We start from the raw sequence: 17,091 nt of genomic DNA, 5'->3' as shown, positions 1-17,091 counted from the left end.
GGGTTTAATATTTTTCCTAGAACTTTTTTTTTTTTTTTTTTTTTTTTTTTTTTTTTTTTTTTTTTTTTTTTTTAAAAAAAAAAAAAAAAAAAAAAAAAAAAAAAAAAGAAAAAAAAAAAAAAGAAGAGCCTGTATTTACACAAAAGCCTGTAATAACTCCATCGCTGTGTCAGCTTCACATGCCTGACAAGACAGACGCAGGTGAACTCCTGAGTCTCCTGCCTTCACTTCATTTCCTTTTCATAAAGCCAACTACAGTGGCCACAGATTAATTTTCCCTCTCTCCCTTTTGCTTCCTGGACTTACCTTGAGATGCCCTGATATCCCTCAAGCAGAGGGTGAGGCCGGGGTTGCCCCCACGTCAATCTGGCACTGTGCAGCACTGTGCAGCAGCACAGCCCCAACCAACCCTCGGGGTGAGCCGTGCAGCTGAGTGTGTAACACCTTCACGCTCACACCCCACGTCTTGCTTTATTTTTCCGAGCTGCTTATGCCTTCTCCCTCTAGCTAGCCAGCAAAAAGCAAAACATCTGGCAGGATGCAGTTTTAAATTTGTTTTGGTTTTCGCTGGTCTTTGCGCTTACAGTTTATAGCTCGTTTTCTGTCACCTGTGGAGAACTTGTGAAGTCCAGAGATGAAAGAAAACCAGCCGTGCGGGTTGCTGTGTGTGCCAGCACGGAGGGGCAGAGGGGATGGCTCCAAGCGGAGGTGCTGCTCTCCCGGTGGCCATTCCTGCCCCAAATCTGCAGCAATGAAGCACTTGGAGACAGAACATCCCATAGAGGTTCCCACATCACTCTGTGGGTTCTGTACACCATCTCCCATGGAAACGGCTGTGCCTGTGTCCTGCTCAGGGCAATTCAGGATGCCCTGCAGGCACCTTGTATCCCCCTTCCCCAAGCATGGCTGTGGGATCCCAGCCTCTGCACACCCAGTCTCTTCCATTCATTTTTTTCCCAGTGTCAACGGCTTTACCAGCAGCGTTTGCAGGGCTGTAGGGACTGAAAACACACAGAAATAGAAAACAGTAACCTAGAGACGGGGAAGGGAGGGAGTTCAAAGCGCTTTCCTCCTAAACGACAACCCAAGCTGCCTGCAAATAAAACTCTGGAGCTCATCAAGTAACTCTGACCACTGAGGGTGCTTAATAAAGATTACATTTCTATAGCTCCACTAGCCTGAGGCATCATTTGTTCCTAATGAGATGCTCCATGGGATTTAAACGCATGAGAGAAGCGCTGGCTTTTCAACCACAGCCATTACAATGAAAACAGGCTTTCTGCTTCAAAACCCGAGTGCTCAGACCCCTGTCCTACCCTGGTGATGCCCCTCAGCCATGCCAAGCTGGACAACCGCAGTGCTTGCTTCCTGCCAGACCCGGCAGGCAGCTATCCCATAGCATTGCCTCTTAAAGACTGGTCATGCTGGAGACGTTGAGGCAAGCTCTGAGAACTGGGGCACTGCTTGCTGCTGGGGCAAAGCCTCACCTGGCCCCAAAAGCCCAACACCAGCTTCTGCAGTGAGGCAGCACATCTGGGGCTGGTGAGGCATCTGGGGTGGCCACTGCATGGGATACCCAAGCCTTTGCACAAGTACTGCGAGGCGTTTCATTGCCAACTCAACTGCTCTTTTGCTTTGTCTTGTGTGATCGCTAAGATCATGGTATTTCTGAGCATGCCTGGAATAATGAAGTATTTTTTTCCCCCCTGTATCAGGGCCCTCAGTGAAACAAGCAGGCCAAAAAATTCCACGTGCCGCTGAAACGGACAGAAACACAACGGATAATAAATGCTAAAGGTCTGCAACTGCCAAGCTCTCTTCTGTGCAAGGGATGCGGAACAAAACGTTCTGAAGTGCCGAAGCCAAGCGACGGAACGGACTTGTGCTGCTGGTCAAATGGGAAGGTGTGTGGGGCAGCTGAACACAACGAGAAACCACTCCGTGAGGTGAATGAAGGGGTACGATGAGGGGCATCCAGCCGTGGAAAAATCAGATAGAAGCTATCAAACGTACTGTCAAACGTTATGCCGTGAACACACGTGCCTCCACAGGCACAAATTCTGTAAGATGCTGCAGACCACAAAACCCTCTAGCAGAGAGATGGGACAGCTGATCCCGTCGGATACAGGTTTGCAGATTCTTCTTTCCAAGCAGAAGAACCACAAATCGGGGTTGGGAAGGGGGTGGAAACTGTAATGAATGTGGAGAACCTCAGACAAACCCAAGCTGAAACCACATTATGACTTTTTAGACTTCATTATCCCGTGGGCTTGGCAAGAAGATCACAGAAGTCTTAAGCTCATGTAGGATGAGCCTCAGGCTAGATCTCAGGCATTCATCATGGCCTGCACCTCTACGATATGCAACCAGGAATAATTCCAAAGAACACAGCATATTCTGAGTCTGTTCTGTTCTATGATATGAGGTAGTGAACAGCAATCCCCTCAGCAAGAGAAAAATATATGGACAAATAGGGCTCCCTCCTTGCCTTCTTCCTCCTATCACAGCTCTAAATTCCTCCTCGAACACAATTTTAGCAGCATGAGATGCAAGAACTCTCAACATTTAAAGAGACCAGGTTATCAGGACAGTCCCAGGGAAAGGGGCAAAAATATAGGATGGGAAGGCTCTGGCAGGCAATGGCTCAGCTCTGCCTGCTACCTAGTTTTCTTAGCTGTCCTGACAGCAACACCAACAAGGGCTACCAAAGATGTAATATTTACAGAACATGGTCTTTAAACAGATAGAAGTATAACCCAGACAGGTTGTCCACGGACTCCTACAGGGACTGAAGTTTGATCCTGGATCTCCTGCATTCCCTCTGAGACTCCTAACCCACCAATGACTTTGGAGTTGATTTCCCTCCAAGAACTGCCTGAAAACAGCTTGAAAATCCTTGAATCTTCCAAGTACAGAACATAAGATATTCTGAAAACTCAGAGTTATGCGACTAAGAGGAAAATCAAGCCCCATCCCTCCTTATGTATTAGCCTTTTGAACCTCACATTCAGACCCTCCCCTCTAAGCCATGTGTGTCCCCCCGCACACCGTAAGCTCCAGCAACCAAGAGCAGAGTCCTACAGTGCTGAAAGATCAAAGTGCTCAGCACTTTGAGGTCCTTCCCTCTGTGGACAATTTTAGAAGCATCTGGAGCAATTATGCTTTCATGAACATCACTAAAGAGAGATGGGTCAGAAACACATGAGACAAGACAGGTGACATCTGCATTAAGGCAGGTGGCCAACTAAAAGTTAGCCAGAAATACCTGAGTGCTCTTCTGCAACAGATCTGCTCTTGCAGAAGTAGATAATCAGTGCCCATTAATAATTAGTAGACTCACCCTTTGCAATGAAATTGCAGCTCTTGAGATGATTTCCAGCACTCTCCCTTTCCCTCCTAAACACAGCAAGAGATGGTCTCCTTGCAGAACTCCTTTCCAGCCCTCAAGGTACCCCAGGAAGCACAAAGTGGTCATACACAACATGGCCCTGTGCTAGAAATGCTCCCCAGGGACACGTGGTATCCAGAACAGGTATTGCCTAACCTTTCCTGTAGCAAAAGAGAACTACCCAAGAAGCTTGCACAAAGACCAAACCCCTTACGAAGCAGCAAACAAGACCCTCACGAAAGGACAAAGTGCTCATGGGCAAACTATAACCACCCTTTACTCTAGTGTCTCCGTTCTGGAGGATGACAGCACAGCTGGTCCTTCCCCCTCATGACACACATGTACCCCCACAGGCTAAGCTTTGCCTTCAGGAATCCCTGCAGCAGATTAAAACTCAGTTTATTAAATAAGGCAGTACTCTAACAAGGGTAATCCACAGATAATTTCACTCATTTAAACCCTATTTCATCTCAACCAAGTAGACTTATTTCCATTTAACAATCTTAATTCTTTTAGCACTTTCCAGCTCCCAAATTGGCTTCGACAGCAGAATTGACATTCAGCCATCATTTTCACATAAAGTTCCATTTAGCCTCTTCAAACCCCTACAGCGTCTGGAGGTGCAAGAGGAATTCATTAGTGGTGTCTTTGGGAAAATGAGCCATCCCTCCCTGCAGCCTTCTCACATTCACCGTCCTCATTTGGCAGAGGTCGAGTCAGAGCTGGCAACGGGGGCCAAGAGCTGCTCCTCCACTGCAGATCACCCCTGTTGCTCCCCTCCAAATCCGTGCTCAAGTCCAACTCTTTGCTGACACACGAGCATCTGCTTTCTTTGCTTTTCTGCCCACTGAGCTTAAGCCTTTCAATTTTATCTATGGCCCATGGAGATCCCTCACTCCCCCCATCCCTAGGAGCACCAGGTCTGCACGTCCCTCCCTGCAGAGAGGTCTCTGCCAACCCCAAGAGCCCTGTGGTCCATGCCCTGCTACTGCCCCAGGTTCCCACTCTCAGGCATAACCAGCAATGGCTATGAGCACTTGTCTCCATCCATCTCCTGGGTTTTCCTCATTTCAGGAGCTCTCCTCCAGCCAGGATCTTCACCTTCTGCCTCTCAGGCCTCCCACACTCATCTCTCCTCCAGAGATAACACCCCAAAGAAGGGCTCTGGGGAACGATGGTATCCTAAAGCAACATCATCCTCTTGGATGGTTTTCCCAGCAACAAACAAAATGCGGACTAAGGGCACCCATTTCTCCTGCCTGTTCCCAGCTATTTTAGGTAGGGATCGTGCCCTGGGTGTTGCCCCCTTCTTTCCCCCCCACACACTGCTTCCCCTGCCCACCAGCAGAGTCTACAGCTCAGTGCTTTCCATAGCCAGCATCCTACAGAAAAGCAAAATTCCGTTCTTTCAAGTTCTTCCATCCTTCCCTTTTTCCTCAGTATTTTTTCCAGCAAACTCATCACCGTGAGCTCTTCGTGAGGGAGAAGAGGAGCAAGAGGAGCACAAAGCCAGGAGCAAGGCTTTGCAGAGAAGGGCAGGACCTACTCCTTGCAGAGGCCAGAGCCAGGATCTGTCTCACCAGCTTTGTCAGCAGGTTGGATCTCTGCTGCTGGGGTTGGGACTTTTAAAAATGCTATAAGGTTCAAAACACCTGGATATCAAGAGCTAGAGCTTCTGAATCCAAGCCAAGACAATCTGGGCTTTTAGCTTTACAGCAACGTGTTTATCTTAAACTGAGCCACAAGCAATTAGCTGCAGAGGGGCACTTGAGATAAGTGCCCTTTCAGGTCAAAAGCACCTTTTCTGGGAAGGTTGCCCAGCAGCCTGGCGGTGCCTAATGCTAGCAGGAGGGCCTTAGCACTTCGGGGAGCTGAGAGCTGCACACCTTACAGCCAGGAGAGCTGGCCCCTGAGCTGGCAGTCCAGCCACCCACAGAGCAAGGACAAGTGAACTTGCCAAGAGCTACACAGCGGGAGAAGGAGGAGCAAACCTCCGAGCACAAGGCATATCACTTCAACCAGAAAGAAACCCTACCTTAGACTCAGTGTGAGGATCTCAGTTCTGCTCCAGCAGACTGCTACAAGCTGGAGTTGCTTTGTGGTCTTCCTCCTCCCATCTGCCATCCTCCAGCTTGCCTTCTCCAAAAGGTTATAACAGCTCACAGGCAATGACTTTGGCTTTATCTCACCTTACCTTTAGACACTTGGGCCACTGTGTTAGTCTGCAATGCTACCCTGCACCTCACCTCCTGAAAACGACCTCCAAACCACCGGTTATAGTCACTACAGATATGCATCTCCCTAAAAGCAAGCCACCACATTTCTTCAGCCATGTATCCACAGGTGCCCCATCCTCAGTGATCAGCCTTATAACTGCTCCCTGCCCTCCCAGCTGCTGCCTGGACAGAGGGCTTCCTTCTCCTGCATGCTTATTCACATTTTGAAACTCAACCCAGCTTCCACCCACATCCCCCCCAAAAAAACCCAAAAAACTCTCCTGTTCAGTTCTGGTAGTTCTTTAAATGCAAGCTAATTGGTCCACGGGGAGGAACAAATTTGAAGCTCAAAGTATTGCTGAGGCTGGCACTAAGTTTTCAGGTGCTCTGAGCTGCCAAGACAGCTGCTCCCCATCTAGCGAGCGCTGCTTTGCAGCGTGATGGCACCCACTCCAGCAAGGGGCTGCTAAGGCTGGTTAATTCAGGTTTATTCTGCAGGGGAGTCAAGCTCACCCCAGAGAGTGTGAAATTCATCTTTCCTTACTGCCCACACAGAAAGCCAAGGGCGCGGGGCTGGGCAGCAGTGATCTGTAATGCAGAGTAATGCACAAGCCCATCTCCCGCCGCACCGGAGCTCTCTGCAGAAATTCCAGCTTTGCCGAGTTTGGCTCAGAGTTGGAATTAATTTTGGCAGCTGTTTAGGCAGGGAACCAAGCATCTTTCATTCATGTAATTGACTTTTTTATTCATATATATATATATGAAAAAATAATGAAAGAGTAGTGCTTGCTGAGACTAGCTTTCACTCCACGAGACAAAATGATGTGTATTAGAAATGGCTCAGTGGCAAACACGCAGAGTGCTGCCCAGGGGCAGTAACAGTATTTAGATATAAAAAAAGTTATAAGGCGCTCAGATCCTGATCCTTGACTCAGGGAGAATCTTCAAAATTCAGGAACAGAAGTCAAAAATCAGACCTCTGAAGCAAAACTCTGTATATGCCCCTATCCATGTCCACCTCTGCCGCTCCCCTGTGATCCCACAGGACTCTGCCTGTAAAATACCTATCTATATCTATATAGGGATGACCTTTCCAGAGACCAGTCCCTCTCTCCCTGGCTCCCCTCCTTAAAGCAAATTTCCCACTTCTTGCTGAATTAGCACCTACTTCAAACCCGGTCACCTTCCAGATCTACGAAGCAGCAGCGCACGGGGCAGCAGCTGGCCGCTGTGCCCAGGCACACCACAGCTCTACCCGTGCTGGCGAGCAAATAACTTCCATTAAACAAGCAAATGAAAAAAAAGAAAAAAAAAAAAAAAAAAAAAAAAGCATTAAACAAGCAAATGAAAAAAAAAAAAAAAAAAAAAAAAAAAGGAGAGCTCTATTCCCATTTGCTACTTGAGCAACATGGCTCTGTTCCATAACTACCAGCTGACTTGGCCATCCAGATGCTCTGCACACAGAGATCTATACCTACACGAAATGTATGTGGATATATAATGAATCAAAACAAAGCTTAAGGCCTCTTGGGACGTACGATGTAGCCTGTCTCTCAGACGTTAATGAACAGGAACAGATCAGTAAAAATAACTCTGCCACAGAGGTACAGAACACATAAAGAGATGGCCTGTCTGGCTGAATCCACATCTCTCCTCACTCCACGCCCTGTGGCATTGATCTAAGATATAAATCTGACTGTCGTTTATTATTCATATTATTACAGTGCGGGATTCCTTTAGCTGGAGACCAGGAGCTCATTATGCTTCATGTGGCCAAACAGCAGCCTGGAGAGACACGCAGCCCCACCAAACGGGTCTCCCAGGCAAGGCGAGGGGCACTGCCTGCTCTGGGCAAGCTGGGCAACCCCATGGGCAACCGGCTGCCTGCCATGTGCCACAGACACCTCTCCCCCACAGGGCCATCAATGGCAGGGCAGGATGCCCAAGTCACACACGTCGGGTCACCCCGCTTTGCCCCAAGCCCCTCTCTCTTCCGTGAAGGCTCCCTGGAGCAGGCAGCTCAGTTGGTTTTAAGCCAAACGTATTCAACATTGTTCACATGCAATTCATGTAGAAACCTCTGTGGTGGAGGAACCCATCAGTCCCTCCCTCTTCGGTACCCAGTCCTCAGTCAGTATGCCAAACAAGCCACTCGCTGTTTGAAATCAAAGCAAAACAAATCAGGCATGCAGGACTTCTGCATCCCTCAAGTACTGCTCAAGACCTCACTTGCAGCTCAACCTGATTCCCTCTTGCTTTCTCTCAGGGCTCCTCGCTCAGAAGCCCTCCATCCCTGGAGGTGTTCAAAAGACAGGTTGATGTAGTGCTGGGAGGTATGGTTTAGTGATGATGCTCCTTGTTTGTTGCGTGGGTGTCTATTTTTGTCAGTTAGGTTGACGGTTGGACAAGATGATCTTTAAGGTCCCTTCCAACCTAGAAGATTCTGTGATTCTGTGATTCCCTCCCCACCTCGATGGTGCTAATGAGAACCTGCCCAGCGCATCCCCAGGCAAACACCCATTTGCAGATCCAGCAGAACAGCCCACAAATCCAGCCCACCCAGACCACGCAGCCACCACCTTCTCCTCAGATACCACCATGTGCAGGGAGCCTGAACGCCCTGTCCTAGCATCCAACAGCAAAAGCACTCAAAAAAACACTTTTCACCTGATCGTTTCAGAGAAGAAGGGGTTAGATTAAAGACCACGGCAACGTGCAACCCCTCTTTGAACAGCTTCAGTTGCCTTTGTAGGAAATAAACTAAGTTTTGCTTCAGCTAATTGATATATTCTTGTTAGTGTATCTGTGCTAACAAAGGAGTCTTAGTGACAGTAGAGTCTAATAAATCGTATCCAATTAATCCCCAGAAATGTCCTTGGTCTGTCAAGGGATCCCTGTTCACGGAGCGTTATCCAGGTGAAGAGAAACAGACTGGAACACGGCCTTCAAGACAGGAACCCAAAGGGTAGGGGAGTATCAATAAGGCCAAAGAAACCAGTCTTGGACAGTAAATCTGCCAAGTGGATGGTAGCAAAGACTGTGAAATAACTCATAGCGTAATCAACTAATCAAAGGCGTATTTAGGATAATGATTTTGCAGAGTAGGTGTGTGTGTGCCTTCTATGGTTAAAAGGTGTGAACTAGACCTGTAAGAGGTCGGGCGGTTGGGAAGAATGTGAGCTCCAACTTCTCAGCCCATGAGAAGAGAGACAGAAACTCAGGCAGCCAGGATAAGGGTATAAAATATCTAAAAGCTGAAAGATCGGTGTGCCTCTATTTTGAGATGCACCCGATTCAGCACTGATTCAGCACAGATCTTTAATAAATTTTTAACCTCTGCTTCGGTAACTTTGTTCTCTCTTAAACTCTAAGTGTGAGCTGGTGTTTCTCACACCTTCTCCTGGAAAAACAGGCTCCTTTTACCCTGGAAGTAGCCTCTATGGATGAGTTGCCTTTACAAGACCGCTCAGGACAGGGAAGGTGTGGGAAGGAGACGGGGCACTGTTGGCCACTCTTCCCAGCACTGTAAAACAGCAAAGAACCAAAGGGCAAGTCTAGACAAGGCATTGCTCAAAAGGGCCTGGCATCTACATCGGTGACTTTTTTAAAAATAAAGATTTATGCACATAAAGCGGAAAACATAAATAAAATATCACTCTCCTAGAAGAATAATGAAAACAAAATTAAAAGGGCAAATAGTTAATAAATTAATATTGTATTTTTCTCTACTGCTCACTACTCTTCAGCAGCAAATGACAAATAACTATGAATCTACTTCACCTTAATGAACTCAACTGGGCCTTTTTAATATTGGGGGACATTAAACATTTACAATGTTTCAGCCAGACAACTTTAATAAGTCATGCATCAACAAAGATGTGGATACCTCTCCTCCTCCTCCACAGTTCTTTGTTTCTTTAGACACTCAGATTCTAGGAAAGCCCTGAACGAAATGTGAAAGCCTTTTAAAAAAAAAATTAGATAAAATCAATATAGGCCAAACCCTACGTACAAGTGCTCAAATGAGCCCAGTGAGGCATGAATGGAGCAGGGGATGGAACTGAACTCAGGCAGCCAGTAGCACTTCCCAGCTCCAAGGGTCTCCAGGAGAAGGGGAACTACCGTGTGGACTTCAGGGGACCCATAGAGCACCCCGGGAAAGCCTCTAGCTTGGGTTCCTACACACCCAAGATACACATAAAACTATTTACCCACATTTAATGTCAACCAAGCTGCAGCCCACACCTGCTCCTGGCACCACAGGATGGGGACAGCCCTTCGTTCATGCCTTGTTTCTCCAGATGCAACTTGGCCAACATTTTACAGTTAACTCCTCCATCATCCCTCGTGCTCAGAATGTACCTCTCCACCTGACCCCTACATCCATCCTCCTCCCACCCTGCTCCTGAAGCCAGGCTGGTATTATCACAGTCCAAACACGGCGGGACTGGAAAGCGTTATTCCAATGAGTGCTGCTGCCACCAGGTGTGAGGGAACAGCCTCGGGCACTGGGGCCCTGCAGCTCACAGTGGCTTCTTTTCAAGGATTTTTAAGGATTACTTTTAATCCTTTAAAAACAGTAAGGTCCATGCACAGAGGAGGCAGCTAGCCCCACGGGTTCTCAGCAACCTGCTTTGTTTCCAGCCCAATTCTTCCGCTCCGCTGCCTTCTGGCGAGGAGTCATTAGCTGTGCCCCCTCCTGCACAGGCAGTACCTAAAACCTCTGCTCCCACTGCCAGGTGGGACAGCTGGCCAGGGAGAGAGTCACCTAACCCCCACCAGAAGCTTTGTTTTCTTAAACGCCAATGGCAGTCACAAGAGGAAAGGTTTTCCAGCAACAGCACCACCATGTGAGACTCGGAGATGGTTTCTCTGCTGCAGGCTGATCGCAGCAGCCCGGCTGGGTTCAAAGCCAGGGTAAGGCCATCTCTCTGCTGGGGAAGAGCCCATTGGCGGGCAGCAGTTGATCCTGGTTGCATCAGTATCATCCACAAAGGCCTTGGATATGCCAGGAAAGGAGTTTGTGCTTTGTCCGTCTGCGTTAAAGACATTCCATCTCAGCGCAGGCGAGAGAAGGGGAGTTTCAAGCCCTGCCAGCTCACTGCAATCAGGGTGCTGGGGCTGGCACAAGCCAACCCACCACAAAGCCACAGCTCTCCCCGCCTGCCATAATGGTCACGGTCATATTTCTCCCCATCTCGGACCGCACACCTGGGTGGAAGCATTTGTACCTGCCCACGGGGGCTGACATCCCCGTTTTTCATCTACAGCATCCAGGGGACTGACTGCACCTTCATCATCAGCGGCTCCATCACCCTTCCAGATCTTAATGTTAAATAACGTGCTGCCCTTGGGGGGATCTTCTCCGCTGTGCCTTGAGGAGAATTATGTATATCCTCTGGGAGTTGGGGAAGCTGAACTAAACGGTCCGCAATTCTGCTCGCTGCCATTATTGCTCTTTTTTTTTTTTGCCTTACACATTTTTAATGCTCAGCACTTCTTCCTTGCTTCAGCCCTTTGGCTCAGACACACCAGTGCCCATCTCCAGCTCAGACACACCAGTGCACAAACCACACTGGGCAGGGCAGAAGCACCCCGTGCAGCTACAGGACCTTCAGCTCTCTACCCAAGTATGACAAGCACCTCGGGAGGGCAATTTCACAGGGGTGCAAGGCCACACAGATGATGCTTTGCTCAATACCTCTGTGACAGAGCGACAAGGCAGGAAATAGAGGGGCACAATATGATTGTCTGATGCAGAAAAAGCTGGCTGCATGTCTCCAGCCTGCCTCAGGACATGGACCAGCTGGAACAGGTGCAGCGGAGGGCCACGAAGATGATCAGAGGGATGGAGCACCTCTCCTATGAAGACAGGCTGAGGGAGCTGGGATTGTTCAGCCTGGAGAAGAGAAGGCTCCGGGGAGACCTTATAGTGGCCTTTCAATACCTGAAGGGTGCCTATAGAAGAGCTGGGGAGGGACTCTTTGCCAGGAAGGGTAATGATAGGACAAGGGGAAATGGTTTTAAATTGGAAGAAAAAAGATTCAGATTAGATATCAGGAAGAAATGTTTTACTATGAGGGTGGTGAGACACTGGAACAGGTTGCCCAGGGAAGTTGTGGCTGCCCCATCCTTGGAAGTGTTCAAGGCCAGGCTGGATGGGACCTTGAGCAACCTGGTCTGGTGGGAGGTGTCCCTGCCCATGGCAGGGGGGTTGGAACTCGATGATCTTTGAGGTCCCTTCCAACCGTAACCATTCTATGATTTTATGATTCTATGATTCTACTTCAGCACAGCTAAATGCCACTGCTTTCCCACGGCTCCACGTGCTCTGGGGGATCCCAAGAACATTATAGTTCCCTGATCAGAGCAGACAAAGGTATTCCAGATTTTTGGAAACACGCCCAGACACAAGGACAAATGTCCCAGGCTGGCACTTCTAGTGACACCCCACCGTCAGTTTGGATTCGTGGTGACTTTGACCGCACGTTGCTTCCCCGGTGGATGAAACCCTACCACCAGCACCGGGACAGCAGTGGAGATTACTTCAATTGTCAGCTGGGCAAGTAATGGATGGATGTTCACTGGGTATAGGGCAGAAGACCACCAAGTTTCACCAACCAAAATACCCCTAATGCTAGAGATGCACCTTTTAGTATACGGTTTGCGAAGTTGGGAGGCGGCGGGAGGGAAGGGATTTGGACAGAGAGGAAAGAGCACTTTAAAGAGCTGCAGAGCTGAAGGAGGCCTTGCAAGGAGTTTGTCAGTAGATCGTATGTCAGTGCTACTGAGCCTATCGCTGGGTAGGGCAATGCCATGTATAAGCTACAACTCTGACTTGTATATGAATTTTAAATGAGCTGTTAGTACACCCAATGAATCTAGCGAGAGAATACCAATTTAGGGCTCTGACGGTCTGCTCTATGAGACCAAGTAAATAACTCGGTAAATAACTCAAGTAAATTTCCTGACACTTTATTGAGCATGAGTGAACAAACGAAAAACAAACCCAGAATTACTTCTACAGCCAGTATATGCTGCAGGAAACCAGAGCTAGGGGAGATGCTGGCCTGGAGAGCACTGCAGCTAGTCTCCTTGCCTGCCACGGGGCTGGGCAGGAGGGAGCTGATGTTTTGGTGCTTTTGGTGGGGTTGGATACAGGACAGCATGTGCAAGGGCACACACTGGGCAAGCACCAACTGCTGGGTTTTGCTCCCAGGACATTTTGGTAGGACATATGTTGGCTCTTTAAAGGGCTACAGGATATCTCAAGGCAATTCCTCACATACCTCCTCTTGAAAACTTCTGAGAACATGCCCGTTCCTGCCTGCTTCTTCATCCCCAATCACAATCGACTTTTGAGCATCTAGGGAGATAACACCTCACCAAGGCACACCAAGAGAGCTGACCGATAAACAAAAAACCACTCTTGGAAAAAAGACCTAAAGCATGTGGGTCAGTGGTTTTGCCCACAAAGGTCTTCAGAACAATGTGAACTATGAGACTTTCTCCAGGATCGGATCAGAAGGGAATATACGGAGTTTAAGGCTGAAGAAAAAGGCTGAAAGAAAAGGGTTGCACCATTGTTTTTTGCTGTGTATCAAGGAGAGAAATAGAGCATACGATAGCCTACAGACTGTTCCTATGCATGCCAAAGGCACAGGGAAGGTCACCCTGTATCCTACATTCTGCTCACTTTTCTTTTTTTTTTGCATAGATGATGCCTCTAAAGCTCACTGCAATGCAACACTCGCTGCTGGTCCCATCCAGGCCAGCAAAGCTCCCTGGCACTGTGTGCTCAAAGATTAAACGATCTGCTGCCTAGAAACTCCACCGAGAAATACCAGGGCCAAGATCCACCCAAAAACCCCAAGAAAGCAGCAGCAGGGAAGCTCAGTGCTTAGTTTAAAAGCCAAGTGCCCCTGACTCAGCACCACCAAGCCTCCTTCTACCCTGGAAGCCGAGCACCGCAGGCAATAACCTCTTCTAGCAACTTGGTGAAGAAACCAGACATGGCATTGCCTACGTTCACCTCACATTACTGATCATCTAACTGTGCATTTGAGCGGTCCACTACCAGATGGCTTTCAGAATTATTCTAAATGTTAGCTTGCGTTTCCTTTGAATATTTAAATGTTCATGCTGGTCTGTTTTCCTTTCCTATGCAGTGCATTGATTTATGTTGCTAGATACCATATCTCCCAGCCTTGCCAAAAGCATCCATTTGGGAATGATTTCAGAGCTGCTAGTAATATTTTTTCTCTCCTTTTATTTTCTACTTTATTTTTATTAACTTTTTTTCTGGATATATTGTTAAAATAAAACTGTGTCTTGAAGAAACAAAACCAAACCCCCAAACCCCTCCTCAGCTCTTTGCCCATCTGCTTCAGACAGCATTTTCAGAGAAGTTAGCTCTGTGGCCATGAGCAAAGCAAAAGCATTAACATACCTACCCGGGCTTCCTTTCCCTAGGTAAATTCTTGCTTTAGGCTCATGTGTGGGAATCAGCATGGTCCAAGGTCAGGACTGCTGGTGTCCTATTGTCAGGAGGCAGGAGGTGACTGGAGACACATGTGACTTGACTGCAGAGTCTCTGGCCACTCTTATATTTAATACTATCTAGCACAGAAGCCACGACCTCCAGTGCCTTTTAGAAGAATTGGCCAAGTTCCTTCCCATTCCCTCAACAACATTACTCCTTCTTTGACATCTTGACTTCTACACTGCCTTTGTGACATCCTAATACACGTTCTCCAGTCCTAGGAGGATTCAACAGACAGACTTCCACTGCCCTGCCCTGTGCAGGCTAAGGAAATCCAGCGTTTCCACCCTGGACTGGGCAGAGGTGGTGTAAGCTTTAAGAGCAACTGTGCCTGGAGCAGCTCCATTATCTTTGCAAAGGGAAGTCAAAAGCAAAGAATTACTATGAGGGTGGTGAGACACTGGAACAGGTTGCCCAGGGAAGTTGTGGCTGCCCCATCCCTGGAGGTGTTCAAGGCCAGGCTGGATGGGGCCTTGAGCAACCTGGTCTGGTGGGAGGTGTCCCTGCCCATGGCAGGGGGGTTGGAACTAGATGATCTTTGAGGTCCCTTCCAACCCAAACCATTGTATGATTCTATGAATTCCTAAATGCATGAGGATTTTAAAATTGGAGAGACGGGTCCAAGAGAGCCTGACCTCAGAGTGAGAGAGAGGAAAACCACCGGTGTCTGGGATGGAGACCAAAGCACCTGCAGAACATCTCACAGCAGTCAAACCGGCAGCCCTGCAGCCCTCAGCTCTGCAGGTTCACGATGCTAACGAGGAAAGGCTCCTGTTTAACCACCCTGCACTCAGCTATTCACCATCCCTCTCAAACACCTTCCCATTTCACCCTGGGTCGCGCTGTGGAGGTGGACAACCACACCAGCTCCCAGGCTGGTTCGTAGCCCAGCGCTGCTCCCCTTCCCCTCACACTCCCAGACACCCACAGTACTTTCCCCACAGCAGAGGATGGCTGGGGCACAAGGTGTAACGAAGGATCTTTCACCTTCAGCATCCTGATAATATACCGTCCGTCCCCAGCACATCTGCTGGCTCGAGTGGAGGATCTGCTGTTCGACGTGAAATGCGGTCTGCGGAGCCCAGCCTATGCAGCAGCATGAGTGCTCTGTGTGAATCACAGATGCTGGGGATATAAAACACCCAGCCACCCTTCCCAGGCTCCTGCCAGCACAGATGCTCCCTTGCCATATTTCTGAGCTGCTCCATGCTCCGCTAGCAGAGGGGAGAAGTAATTCTACTTCAAGTGTCACCTGTGAAAGTTGCAAATGGGGACAGGAATAGATTTGCTTCTTATCTGCAACAAATAGTTAATAAAACCAGCTAGTAGCTCCAGAGAGAATAGACAGGAAAAGCAGTTTCCTTTCTAAACAACAGCGCAAAGTGTCAATACTATGAAACAAGCTTCCTTACAAGGTTTCGGGATGCACTTCTTTTCCCTAATCTGCACAGGCAGCGAGCGAAGATGATGGTGCCTCTTCCTAAACACTTTTAATAAAGCCCAGAGGAGACCAAACGGATAGGACTCTCTTACAAATGGAGCATTTTGGAGTTATTAATGTTCTTGTGGCACTGCTTAACAAGATTCCGTTTGGGCTCAAACACGCCTTGCTCATCACTGTGGGGACAAATAAATTTGTGACAAAAAACCTATTTCCTTTTGTGTGGAGCTTAGGAGAACATCAAGGGGAGGAGGGCATAGCGGGGGGGAGCAAGCTTCATTCCTCAGTGCCTCTTTGAGGAGTGCCTTTCACTTCAAATTTATACAGAAAGAGACTCCCATTGGGTAACATTCCCACCGTAAAAAATCAATGTAAATACGTACACTCAATATAAACTGCATTTCATTGACAAGATGAAGGAGAGAATGTTTCCAAAATGCAGGTGGGATGGTGTAGCTCAGGAAGAGCCTCAGCCTCACAACACCAAGGCAGGGAGCCCAGCCACCACAGGCGAGGCTTGACGTCCCTTGTCCAAGCATTTCTACCAAAGAGTGGTCCAAACACGGAGCGGAAGGAGGGTTCAAGGTAGGTCAGAGCAAGCTTGGTACTCACCGATCCTCAGGGAATGGGGGCTGGCAGCGATCTTCATCAGCCACAGCAGAAGGAGCACCAGAGGCGCCAAGACACGGGGCATCTTCTATAAATCCTCATGGAGCCCTTTGGTGGTCTGGGCATGACATAACTCTGCAGAGAGAGAACACAGGCCCCCGTGAGCACCTCGGCTCTCGAACCAGCGACTCAGCAGGATGACACTGCTTCGAGCTTGCCAAACACTTGGGACAAAGAGTCTATTTACCAAAGGAGGAGGAGGAGGAGGAAGCTATTTACAGACTATGAATTATTCAGGAATTGAAGTCAAACTGGGCAAAGAGCTTGTAACAAAAAAAAAAAAAAAAAGGAAAAGAAACACAAGGAAAACTCCAAATATTTCATCTTGGCATTTTTAGCATTTCCACAAAAACAAGTGAAAATCAATACTGAGTCACATCTCTAATTTTTCTTTTTTTCCCCTTCCTCCTTTATATATATATATATATTTTTTTTTTTTTTTTACACAAAGCAGCATTCAACTTAAAATATAATACCCACTTTTGGCTTTAGGATAGAACAAAACATTTTCATATCAAAACACAATTTAAGGGATGGGAGTCAGAGAGTCACTTTGACCACCAAACTAGAAAGCAATTCTTGGTACTGCTCCAGCCCCAGTGACAGTCACCACCTCCTTCCCTCCCTGTCACGCACAAGAGGATTCAGGACAGGACTAAGAGCAAGACCATTTGGTTTTTTCCCCTCCTCTCACAAGGTAACAGCACCCCAACACACAGAGATGTAACTTTCCAAGTTGAAACACTGTCAAAATGAGAAGCAGTAGGTGGAGAATTGACAAATCTATTACTAGTACAGGTATTGGCCCTGGCTGTCCCACAGCACAGTTAAACAA

The 17,091-nt window shown here is 48.1% G+C and overlaps 1 protein-coding gene across 1 annotated transcript in view; it reads right to left on the bottom strand.

Annotated features, from left to right (window-relative positions):
* GRIK4 (glutamate receptor, ionotropic, kainate 4) overlaps nucleotides 1-16,377 on the bottom strand; it is a 141,951-nt gene extending 125,574 nt beyond the window's left edge. The window contains exon 1 of the mRNA XM_014940008.1: nucleotides 16,200-16,377. Coding sequence (XP_014795494.1) covers nucleotides 16,200-16,281 — 82 coding nt within the window. The 5' untranslated portion in view covers nucleotides 16,282-16,377. The remainder of the gene's footprint in view (nucleotides 1-16,199) is intronic.
* Nucleotides 16,378-17,091: the final 714 nt, after the last annotated feature.

Source organism: Calidris pugnax, unplaced genomic scaffold (assembly GCF_001431845.1).
Source record: "Calidris pugnax isolate Ruff unplaced genomic scaffold, ASM143184v1 scaffold92, whole genome shotgun sequence".
Classification (NCBI taxonomy): domain Eukaryota; kingdom Metazoa; phylum Chordata; class Aves; order Charadriiformes; family Scolopacidae; genus Calidris; species Calidris pugnax.
Note: the sequence above shows the minus strand (reverse complement) of the source record. Positions and strands in the feature narration are given on the sequence as shown.